The 12,677-nt window shown below is 48.0% G+C and overlaps 1 protein-coding gene across 1 annotated transcript in view; it reads right to left on the minus strand.

Moving 5' to 3' along the window:
* The window catches only part of SAE1 (SUMO1 activating enzyme subunit 1), a 66,953-nt gene that overhangs the window by 4,730 nt on the left and 49,546 nt on the right, over positions 1 to 12,677 (minus strand). The window contains exon 7 of the mRNA XM_090260189.1: positions 9,238 to 9,382. Coding sequence (XP_090116315.1) covers positions 9,238 to 9,382 — 145 coding nt within the window. The remainder of the gene's footprint in view (positions 1 to 9,237; positions 9,383 to 12,677) is intronic.

Raw genomic sequence — 12,677 nt, forward strand, 5'->3', positions numbered from 1 at the left:
TAGGCAAACCCCCAAATCCAGAATTTCTGGGTCCTGATACATTTTGCCAAACTGACCTCCAGAAAGGTTACGTCCATCACAACTGCTTCCACCCGCGTATGAAAGTGCCCTCCCCTGACACCCCAGCCATCTGTTCAGCCAGAGGTGGCTTTTCCCCATTTGTCAGGCTCCATTATAAAACTCTATAAAAACATATCAAGAACTGTAACACATATCAAAAACTATAACACATATTGAGAATTAAATCAAAGAAAAGCTAGTCACCCAGAACTCTACTACTCAAAGATCATCAAATGCAGGAAGGTTCTCATAAAAAAACAAACACAAACAAAACAAAAAAAAAACACCTATTCTCTTGTGATATAACCAAACAATTTAACATTCCACTTTTTTTCTCTTAGAAGTATATTATCTTAACTAAATGCTAGCAAACCAAACCAGAAACACACAGAAAGGATTACACACCTCTATTAAGTGGGACCTACGTCAGGAATGCAAAGCTGGCTCAACATCTGCAGAACCAGTCACTGCAGTACGTACGCCACGTTAGCTGAACATAGGACAACACACACGGGATCGTCTCAAAAGACACAGAAAAAGCATAGGACAAAATCCAGCACCTTTTCATGATAAAAACACTCAACAAACTGGGAAGAGAGGAAAACATCTCCAACCTGATAAAGGGTATCTATGAAAACGCCACAGCTCACGCCACGCTCGGTGGCGCAAGACTGAGCGCTGTCCCTCTAAGGTCAGGACAGGACCCGGCTGCCTGCTCTCACCACCGCTGCTGGGGACTGTACGAAGGTTCCAGCCAGGGCGGCAAGGGAAAGAAACAGAAATGAGGCCTCAGTCTGGAAAAGACGTATTCAGAGATGACATGATCTAGTATACAGAAAATACTAAGGAATTCACAGAAAAATTATTTGAACTATTAAATTAACTCAGGAAGCCTGCAGGATACAAGATTAGTATACAAAAATCAATTGTACTTCTATACATTAGCAATGAACATCCTAATAATGACATAAAGGCCCTGGCCAGGTAGCTCAACTGGATACAGCACCATCCCAAAAGGCCCAAGTTGTGGGTTCAGTCCCCGGTAAGGGTTCATAGAAAAATCAACCAGTGAATGCACAAGTAAGTGGAACAACAAATCAATGTCTCTCTCCCCTTCCCTCCCTCTCCCTAGAATCTACTAAAAAAAAATTCCATTTACAATAGCATCCAAAATAAAATATTTAGAAATAAATTTAACAATAGATGTGTAAAACAAACTCTAAAGACTACAATGTATTTTTGAAAGAAATAAAAAAAGGAAATATATCTCATGTTCCTGGATCAGAAGACTTAATACTCCCCAAATTAATCTATGTATTTACATGACAAAATCACTATATCAAAATTCCAGCTGCCTTTTTTGTAGAAATGGAAAAAGCCATCCTACCAACTCCTATGGGAATGCAAGACTCAGAATAGCCAAAATAATCTTGCAAGAGAAGAACAAAGTTACAGAACTAGTGTGTCCCAATTTTAAAACTCACTGCTAACTAAGCTACAGTGACTGGGATCGGCGGTGCTGGTGTAAGGACAAAGGACAAGACATATAGCCCCATGAACTAGAACCAAGAGTCCAGAAACAAATAACTACATATATGGCAAATAATTTTTGACAAGGGTGCCAAGATCATCCAATGGGTGTGAAAAAGTCTTTTAAACAAATGGTACAGGGACAACTGGGTTTCCACACACGCCAAGAATGAAAGGGGACTGCTACCTCACATCACGGACAAAAGTTAACTCAAAATGGAATCACAGCCCTAGTTGGTGTGGCTCAGTGGACTGATGACCGGCCTGCGAACCCAAAGGTCGCCCGTTCGATTCCCAGTCAGGACACAGGCCTGGGTTGGAGGCCAGGTTCCCAGTTGGGGGCGCACGAGAGGCAACCACACAGCGATGTTTCTCTCCCTCTATCTCCCTCCTTTCCCCCAGCTCTAAAAATAAATAAATAAAATCTTAAAAAAACAAGCAAACTGTACTTCAAAAGATACCGTCATGAAAATAAAAAGAAAAACCACAAAATAGGAGATGTTTGCTAGTCATATACAAAGAACGAACTTGGATCCAGAATATATGAAGAACTCTCACAAGACCCTCCACCAGCAGCAAGATTACGACTCACTTCCTGCGGCAGGCGCGTTATCTCGGGGGCCCAGGAAAGGCAGGATGATGGGCATGGAGGCAGATCGGCCACCGGCGGCGGGGAGGGGCTGACCGCAACAGCGCACCACCACAGGGGATTTTTCGAGGTGCTGGAACTTTTCTAAACCTTGATTGTGGTGGCGGCTACACAGCTCAATGCCCTTGTAAAAATTCACGGAACTTTAAAATAAAATAAAAACAGAATACACACATACCACATAGAACTGTATAACAAAAATTAATAAATTTTACTGTAGGTAAATTAAAAAAAAATACATTCTGAGGACGCAAATATGTAAGTCTAAATTATAAAAATTAGACTTCCGGCCAAGATGGAGGCTTAGACGGACACGCTAGGTCTCCCTCTACAACTAGAGAGGAATACAACTACTTCAAAACAAAGGATAACTAGAAATTCCAGAAAATAAAACTACACGGAAGCCCAACATATGAAGTTATAAACCAGCGGTGCCATTTGGGCAGGTAAGAGTTAAAGAGGGCAGCGCTGTTTGCGATCGCACCTGAGACCGCGGCGGGGCGGCGAGGAATCCCGGCTGCGCAAGCCCCTGGCGGTGCGCGACCCCAGCGCTGGGGAGAGCGGCCGCCGCATCGCCTTGAACAGTGAGGCCCAGGGGGGCGGGAGGATGGATCCCGGTCTCCTAGCTGAATAACTGTGTGAATCCATCTTGGACCCCCGCCCCCAAAGAAAGCACCACAGGGCTGCGAAATAGGTCGCAGACAGGCGCCGGTCGCTGACTTGTGACGAGTACACAGGCACTGCCCCCGACAGCCGGACCAAGAAAACAAAACGCATCTGTCAAAATGAGGCAGACAACTATAGAAATACCGGTGACACAGCTCACCAGGCAACAGATAGAGAACCTGACAGATGAACAGATAAGAAACCTGTCAGAGGCTCAGTTCTGGGCCATTGTTATCAGGTGGCTTACAGAATTCACAAAATAGCAGGAAAAAGATAAGAAAGAAGCGAAAAACATTCATAACGAAAGGAACAAAACCACATACGAGACAGATGGTGAGGAAAAAAAATCCAGAGTTCATTTCAACAAACTGGAATATGGAGAAGGAACAAGCAGTCAACCAATGCAGCGAGAGGAAATGGGAAGCAACAATGAGAGGATCAGAAACCTCTGGGACAGCTATAAAAGGCCCAACATAAGAATCATTGGTTTGCCAGAGAGTGAGGAAGATGAACTAGAACTTGAAAAATTGAGTGAAAATATAATAAAGGAGAACTTCCCAGACTTGGGGAAGGGAATAGACTTGCAGGTCCAGGAAGCAAGGAGAGTTCCCAAGAGACTGGACCCAGGGAGAACCACTCCAAGACACATTATAATCAAAATGTCAAAAATTAAAGATAAAGAGAGAATCTTAAAAGCAGCAAGAGAGAAGAAAAGAATTATGTACAAAGGGGTCCCAATTAGACTATCAGCTGACTTCTCAAGGGAGACCCTACAAGCAAGAAGGGACTGGCAAGAAATATTCAAAGTAATGAAAATCCAAAACCTACAACCACGAATACTCTATCCAGCGAAATTGTCATTCAGAATAGAAGGACAGAGAAAGTGTTTCCAGGACAAAATAAAACTGAAAGAGTTCATTAGATCCAAACCACTGTTATACGAGATGTTAAAGGGACTGGTTTAAAAAACAGAAGCTAGGGAGATGAAACAAAGGCAAACTAAACAGGCAACGAGAGTGGAAAAGGAACTGTGGGTACGGGAAGCATATTGGGGGGAGGTCAACAGGGAGGGGGAGTGGGGAGAGGGAGGGAGATGATATAGGAATTGGGGATCATGGTAGGAGGGAATGGAATAGACGGAGAGAGGTTGGGAGGAACTGTATGCACAACTAATGGACATAATCTAAAAGGGGGGGACAACTGGAGGGAGGGGGGCCACCGGGTGGAGGGGAGCAGAGGGAAGGGAAATTGGCACAAATGTAATACTTTAATCAATAAAACACATTAAAAAAAATAAAAATAAAAGATTCAAAATTTGTAAAAAAAAATAATAATAAAAAAAATAAATTATAAAAATTACATATGGGAGGTGGGCGGGGCAGGGTAAAAGCAATAGGGGGAAAATGGGGCAACTGTAATAGGCAAAAAATTATACAAGACAAAACAAGCATTATCTTAAGAAATAATCAGGCAAACCCAGAATATGGGGTATTCTATAATATAATGAGCCTGACTCGTAAAAAGAAAAAAAAAAAAAGGAAAAAGAAAAGGAAAAAGTCATAAATTGTTCTAGATCAATAGATGGAAAACTTTCTCTGTAAAAAACCAGACAGTAAATTTTTTGGCTTTATAGACCATATGGTTGTTTAAACGCCAAGCCTGCTGTTGGAGCGCCGTAAAAACTACAAAAGCGGTCACAGATAATACATAAATGGGTAGGGATAAAATAAAATTTTATTCACAAAAACAGGTGGTAAGCCAGCCCCTAGATCAGCGATTCTGTACCAGCGCGCTGCAATAATTATTAAAACATGCAATACCTGACTAGTCGGGGGCACTGACCTCTTTTCCTTCTGATTGTCAAATCTTTAAAAATGACAACAGCCAAAACAATAGCCATCCAGTGTGAATGAAATAAAAATTATATCTTTTTTTTTTTTTGTCAGATCAGCAAAAAAGGAATTTTTTGGCTCTTGCATCTCAGCCACCAACACGCCATTGGACTGAGAAAGACGTGGGGGCCTGGGGCCCATGAGAGCCGCGGTCACGGCCGCGTCGGCAAGCACAGGAAGCACTGGGAGGCCGAGGCGGTGCTGGCTGTTTGCATCATCACACAATAGACTACGACAAGTGCCACGCCGGTGACTGGGCAAGTCAGTATGAGGCTCAGTGACCACGTAAAGCGGAACCAGAGCTTCTGCCCCGCTGTCAACCCTGATCAACTGCGGCCCCTGGACAGTGAGCAGACGCAGTTAATGCTGCCAGAAAAGGGCCTGGAGCTGCTCCTGTCGCGGACGTGGCGCGATCGGGCGCCTGCAAGGCTCTGGGGAAGGGAAGGCCCAGGTCTTCAGCAGCAGTGCCGAGGACATTAAAGATGTTTCTGGGGCCTGCGTCCTGGGAGCCTGAAGCCATATGGGGGGAAGTTCATTAAATGCTCACAGGTCGAAACATGTATTTATTTTTGGGTGTGCCACAAAATTCTAGTGATTAGTTCATGTATGTGGTGAGATGAAAAGGTGGAAAACCGCTGCCCGAGATTAACAGACACAGAACCAAGTGCAGCAGATAAACGTGGGTGCGTTTTTAAAGCCTCCTGTCCGCGTCATGCCCTGCTCCCCAAAACCAACAGCAAAGTATCAGCAACTGAATCTAGCTGAGTGGTACAGAGGTGTTTACTACTATACTAACTAACCTTTCCGTTTTTTTCATGTGCTTGACATTTTTCATGATAAGCATCATTTCAAATCCACGCATAACATTGCACTGTCCTGTACCATTAACTCTTTAATGCCTTTCCAATTTCTTTCTTTTAATATGATAACTAGTATGTTTTGTGTGTAAATGCTGGCTTACACATTATTTCTTTAGGGTATGTTCTCATTAGCAAGGAGCAGAATTATTGTGTCGAAGAGGGAACATTTTAATGACACCCTTTTTCCTTTTTTAAAGATTTTATTTATTTATTTTTAGAGATGGGAAGGGAGGGAGAAAGAGGGAGAGAAACATTGATGTGTGGGAGACACATCCACCAGCTGCCATGTGCACACCCCCAACCAGTAATCGAACCGGCAACCTTTTGATTTGTAGGCTGGTGTTCAATCCACTGAGCCACACCAGCCAAGGGTAGTGACACACACACTCTCTCTCTTTTTAAAAATTTTATTTATTTTCAGAGAGGGGAAGGGAGGGAGAAAGAGAGGGAGAGAAACATCAATGTGTGGTTGCTTCTTGCATGTGCCCAACTGGGGACCTGGCCTGCAACCCAGGCATGTGCCCTGACTGGGAATCGAACCAGCGACCTTTTGGTTCACAGGTGGGCACTCAATCCACTGAGCCACACCAGCCAGGGCTGAGTATCTTTGTAACAATTCATATCTTTATTCATTTTAAAGAGAGAAACATCATTTGTTGTTCCACTTATATATGCCTTCATTGGTTGCTTCTTGTATGTGCCCTGACTGGAAATTGAAAAACAATACCTTGGTGTATCGGGATGGTGCTCTAACCAACTGAGCTCTCTGGTCAGGGAAATTTTAATGATTCTTCATACATATTTCCAAAGATCTCTCTTAAAAGGTCACACCTTTTCCCACCACCCCTGCTAATGATAAATGAATATTTAAAAAAAAAAAAAAAGTCTTAAAAAGCACCCTGACTGGTGTGGCTCAGTTAGCTGGGTGCCCTCCCATAACCCTGATCCCCACTACCAAGGTGATGGTTAAATAAATAACCATATGGATCTGTAGTTTAGACACAAACAGGTCTATGACATGCTAAAAAAGGCTATTATATGAAAAGTATTATCTCATTTTGACATTAAAAAAGAGAAAACAGCCCTGGCTGGTGTGGCTCAGTGGATTGAGTGCCGGCCTGCAAGCCGAAAGGTCTCAGGTTCAATTCCCAGTCAGGGCACATGCCTGGGTTGTGGGCCAGGTCCCCAGCTGGGGGCGTGTGAGAGGCAGCCACACATTGATCATTGATTTTTCTCTCCCTGTCTCCCCCCCGTTCCCTTCTCAAAAAATAAATAAAATCCTTAAAAAAAGAGAGAGAAAATATATGGGTAAACATACACAGAAGTCTGTGAGGCTAAACCCCAAAAGGTTAGCTGTGGCCACTTCTCAACGCTAGGATCATGGGCGATCCTTTTCTTCCCTTGTACATTTTCTGGCAACAGGCATCTGTTTCTTCCATAATCAGAAAAGCAATCACACTAAGGAGAGAATCAATAAGGTCCCATAAAGGACAGCGCAAGCAGACCACGGACAGATGAGGGGAGCGGAGGCTTGTGCACAGCTTGCCCGGCAGCGTGCAATGCGCGAGAGCGGCTCAGCTGCCAGACGCCCCATCCCATCCCCGGCCGTGAAGAGGCCACCAAACCACTCTTACTTAAAGGGCAAAGGAGCGGCGCACCTGAGCACACAAGGACCTGCACTGGTGAAGCGGGTTCTGTAAAGTGGGTGGGCGGGGGCAGAAGACACTTGAACAGAGAACCCGCCAGCAGCTAGTTAGGCTGTTAGCTGTCAGGTGGTGGCTTTCTCCTTGTGGGAAGCAGGGCCTCTGCCACCGCCTGACGTCCCAGGGCCAGGACACTCGTCACTCTAAATGCCCAAATCAGTCACCAGGCTGTGCACTCACGGCCAGGCACTTGGGTATGCTTGGCGGCCTGGCCTGCCTGCCCGGCTAGGTCTGGCGCAAACAGAGCTCTGCATGAGCCAGAGCAGGTGCCACTTGCTTCCTACACCGTGTCCTCCCTTCACCAGGACACGTGTGCTCCGCTGCGAGTCTGAGACAGGGACTCCTTCCCAGCCCACAACGCCATTAGCCCTTGAACCCCTGGGGCCAAGTGACAAAAGCACCCTGCAGACGGCTGCCTCTGTGGCTGATGGCGTGGCAGGTGGTCCAAAGGATACCGCTGGTCATCAGGCTGCTGGTGTCTACGCCAGGTGCCGAGATGCCACAAAGAAATGATTAGGGAGGAAGCGACTGTGATTCACTTTACGGCTGGGAAGAAAATCCAGGCAACGTGCTGCTGCCAGAGGTCAGTACGGTGAGATCTGTGAGGTCCTGGCTGCCTACTTATAAAACCGCAAGCAAGTGACAGAAAAATCCTTCGGCCCTGGCTGGTGGGGCTCAGTGGATTGAACACCACCTGTGAACCAAAAGGTCGCTGGTTCAATTCACAGTCGGGGCACATGTGTGGGTTGCAGGCCTGGCCCCCAGTTGGGGGCATGTGAGAGGCAACTACACATCCATGTTTCTCTCTCTCTCCCTCCCTCCCTTCCCGTTTCTCTAAAAATAAATAAATAAAATCTTCTAAAATAAGAAAAATCTTTCTGAGCCTCAGTTTCTTCATTTAAATAATGGGAAAAAATAATCACAACTCAAGGGAAGACTGTGGCAACCGAATGTGGTAAAGTGGAGATGCTCTTCAGCACCTGGTGCTGCTGCTCCCAGCTACATGAACCTTGGATTAGGCCCCTCGCTTTCCTGAGCTTTTGCCTCTCCTCACCCACAGGAAGGACTGTTGTGAAGAGAGACCACGCACAGAAAGCCCCTCAGTAAATTACAGCATTGCCATGACTGCTACAAGCTGTAGTCACAGCAAAGCAATTTAAAAAGTTTCCCCACAGACACCTGAAGAAATCGAGAGTGAGCTGATGATCCCAGACCTGCCTGGAAGGGGTTCCTGACCTGGTCACCCTTCGGATCTCTCCAATCAAATCCTAAACCTGATTGGGTGTTAAGACCCAAGACTGGTTACCTAGGACCGAGGCCCCTGAGTGCTCAAGGGAGTGGGGGCTGGAGACCCGACCACTGGGCCAGAAGGCACACACTAGTGAGCCACCGGCAGAGGGCAGGGGGGGAATGTCCACCAGTAACAATCCCCGTGTTCCTGACCCAGCTGCTCCCCTGCTAGCAGTGTACCCCACAGTTGCCCTGCACACACGCGAGGGGCAGGGCCCTGGGCCCGCAGACGGCAAGGCCCCCGTGCCGGGACACCGCAGAGCTGGGGAAACGAGGGTGGATACTGCGTCCTGACCGGAAACGTCCCCAGAAGGGCACACAATAGTGCACACAGATTTCATACGACCCGAACTTTGAGTCATGGGAATATAAGACACCTGCTGAACAAACAGAGCCCGCACCCCCGTGTCTCACACGCCGTGGCGACACCGACGGAGAAGCCGAGGCCAAGGCCCACGGGGTCGGCAGAATGCAGTACACGAGGCCCCACTCAGGGCCTTCAGTCCCAACGAAGCAGCCCCCCAGCTTAAGGCAAACACAGCAGATGTTTATCAGTCCAGGCCAAATGAATCAATGCTGAGGCCAACCTGACGAAGTCTTCGGGAAGCAGCTCAGGATTAACACCCAGGGAGTCAAGCACATCGTTCCGAATCTGGAGCAGCAGCTCAGAATCTTCCCCAAAGGCATCACAACTAGGGTCTCGTCCCTTATCCGTGCGGAACTTTAGGAGCACTAGGAAGGAAAAAGAAGGGGGGTTAAAAAGCAAGTCTTTTCACAGTGAGCACGTATAGATGTTGTGAATGAAAAAACAATTTTTTTATCCTCTAGGAACTATACATTAATTAAAATGTGGGCCAAGTGAAAGGCAATATACTTCTCACTTATTCAACAAATACAGCCAGAAAGGCAATTAACTAATGACACAAATAACTAAACCGCCTGTGATGAGAGCCAGGGCAGTAGAGCAGAGGATCTGACACCTGCGGGGAGGCACCAGGTAAGCCTTCCTTGAATGAAGTGTGTGTTTGGGGAGAAGCGGGGACGCTCCCAGAGAGGGAAAGGGTCTGATTACGAGCCAACGGAGGTCAGGAGCGGGAGGCACGCATCCTAGGCATCAAAGGGCTGCTTCGGCCAGAAAGGCCAGCCAGAGGCTCAGACTCATCAGACAAGCAGGTCATTACAAACAAAACCTCCCTTAGTACAACAATTATGTCAGCCTCCAGAAATGAGGGTTTAATTTTGGTTGTGAACCAGAGCAAGGTTGAGATGATGGCAGCAAATCAGAACTACTGTGTAACAAGACTGTAACAAGGCTTGAATTTTTTAGCCCAACCAAAAAAATACAGGCAGGAGCACAATAAAATTGATCAAAACACGAACCCCCTCTCCTCCCACTAAACCTGTCCCCAATTTCACGGCATGCTGGGTGGGTGACACTCCTATTCCCCACGAGGCCCCATGGCAGGCGACAGCCAATTACTAGGGCAAGACCCCACAGGCACACGTGGATCCCGGGGGCTCCGGGACAGCACTTCACACCTGAAGCAGACTTTGCATTTGAGTCTCATCACTGTTTGCTGACTGAAAAAGTGAACTTTCACAGCAAATGATACTCTCTTATCAGAACAAGAACAAAGGTGGATCGCAAACTCAGGCCATTTCTGTGAGGGTCTTTAAAAATGCGTCTGGGCCCTGGCTGGTGTGGCTCAGTGGATTGAGCACCAACCTGCAAACCAAAGGGTCACTGGTTCGAGTCCCAGTCAGGGCACATGCCTGGGTTGTGGGCCAGGTCCCCAGTTGGGGGCGTGCGAGAGGTAACCAGTCTATGTATCTTGCACACTGATGTTTTTCTCTCCCTTTCTCCCTTCCTTCCCTTCTCTCTGAAAATAAATTAAATTAAAACAAACAAACAAAAAGAACATGTGGAACCTACCCCAGACTAAGGAATGAGTCCTTCTTTCTACTTATTTTCTTAAGACTCACAAAGAGCTTTGGTGATGAGCAGCCTGCGTTGAGAACCACTCTCCACGAAACAGCTCACAAACATTCCTTCAACCAACGAGATCTACATGCGCCCGGCACCCGGCAGACCGAGGCACTGAAGGCAGCAGGCGGGCCAGTCTGCACGTGCGAAGGTGCCGGGGAGAGAGCAGGGCATTTGAGAGTCACCGCAGACGGCTCCGACGAGGCCTGAGAGAAGCTCCTACACGGTCACAATTGTTCCAAGAAGATCCCAGAAGCACGAAGCCCGGGAGAGGCTCAGCTTGGCCCAGGGTGATGCCCTTCTCAGGGCCAGTGGCTGACAACAGCCCCTAGTCTGTTTCTCTGGCAACGTTCTTTCTTTTTAAAAGTTTTGTTTTTAACTTTTAGTGAGGGGAAGGGAGGGAGAAAGAGAGGGAGAGAAACACCAATGTGTGGTTGCCTCTCACACGCCCCCAACTGGGGACCTGGCCGGCAACCCAGGCACGTGCCCTGACTGGGAACCCAACCAGCGACCCTTTGTTTCGCAGGCCGGCGCTCAGCCCACTGAGCCATATCAGCCAGGGCTCTGGCAACTTTCAAATGCCCAGTATAGGGCTCTGCACACTGGAGGTTTAAAAAAGAAGTGAGGCGGGGACTTGCTCAGGAACACAGGTTTTGAACACCGCTTGCTGTCTGGGAACATGACTCTCTTTTTTAAGAGCACAGCTCCTAGAACCCTCACCTGTACCTGACCCCTTGGCAGCCAACTCAAGGCCAATGACCATTTGGATGCTGCCGAACTGATTTGGCTTCACCTCGGTTTAACATCTACCTCTGCAGATGTGTGGCTGGAATCCTAATCTGGAGTAAATAAACGCAATCACAGGAGTATCTGGGGGCAGGGTGGGGAGGAGACCGCAGAGGCGGCAATTAGTCCCTGTTCAGACGAAGCCTGTTTCCCACCAGCCCCTTGTGAGGACAAAGGACGTGGACACCGGCCAGTCCAGCCGAAGCAGAGGACACGCCGAGCATTCGCTATTGAGTGTCAGCGCTACTGCCGTCAGTGTGTCCTGCGGAGGCACGACCCAGCCCAGGGTACGTGTCGGTGCTGCCTGAGCACGTGACGGAGGCGGTGCCAAGTGCAGCCGCTTGTACTGCACAGTCCAAGGCCCGGTGGCAGCCACATACAAAGGGAGAGGCGCCTGATTTCAGGCCGGCAGGGTGGTGGACAGCAGCCTGTGCAACCCCTCATTTGTATCCCCCCTATGGGATGAGGAACAGAGTCACTGTTACAGCCCTCACATCACAAAGCTCTTCAATTTTGGTTAAATATAAGCTCTTGCAGAAAAGCTCAAACCATCATAGTAACAGCAAACCCAACAGTGCCAATACGTGCCGGGCACCATTATAAAGATTCTGCATTTGTTAACACGCATCCACAACCACCTGGTGAGGTCGGCCGGTCCTAGCATTCTCCCTGCTTTATAGGAGAAGAACCCAAAGTTCAGAGAGGTTAAATGGCTTGTTCAGTGTAACCGCCAGTAAGTACTGGCGCAGGAACGCCAAGTCCAGCCCCGAGGATTCCGAGCGGCCTGGCTCTTTGCCCCCCACCCCCACGCTGGTCTCCCACTGGACCACATCGCCATGCATTTTCCAGATGGGCCATGTCCTCTCTCAGACGGTCCATTAATTTTAAGTTACTAATTCAGTGCGTGAGAAGCGGGGGCGGAGGCCGCACGAAACCCTGCCCCTCAGTCTTCAGAGAGTGCGACCAGTTCCGTCTCGGAAAAAACGAAGACGGCACGGAGAGAGGGGGCGAAGGCGGCCAGCAGCTGGCCCGCTGCTTCTCTGGGCCCCTTGCTGGTTCCTGGTGCAGGCTGCCTGGATGAGGGCCGGCAAGCTGGCACCATCCAGATACCTCGCTGACCACATCTGAAGTCCTCTCAGGGCCTCTGGGAAGGAGGCCAGTCAGTCCAGCCACTTATTTGCAGCAAAGCAAACAGAAGCTTTATTTTTCACTCTTTTTCAAATGTCAGCACTCCAGTTAGCAGGGGTGGGGGTGGGG

The sequence above is a fragment of the Furipterus horrens genome, unplaced genomic scaffold (genome assembly GCF_987537825.1).
Source record: "Furipterus horrens unplaced genomic scaffold, mFurHor1.1.pri manual_scaffold_13, whole genome shotgun sequence".
Lineage (NCBI taxonomy): Eukaryota > Metazoa > Chordata > Mammalia > Chiroptera > Furipteridae > Furipterus > Furipterus horrens.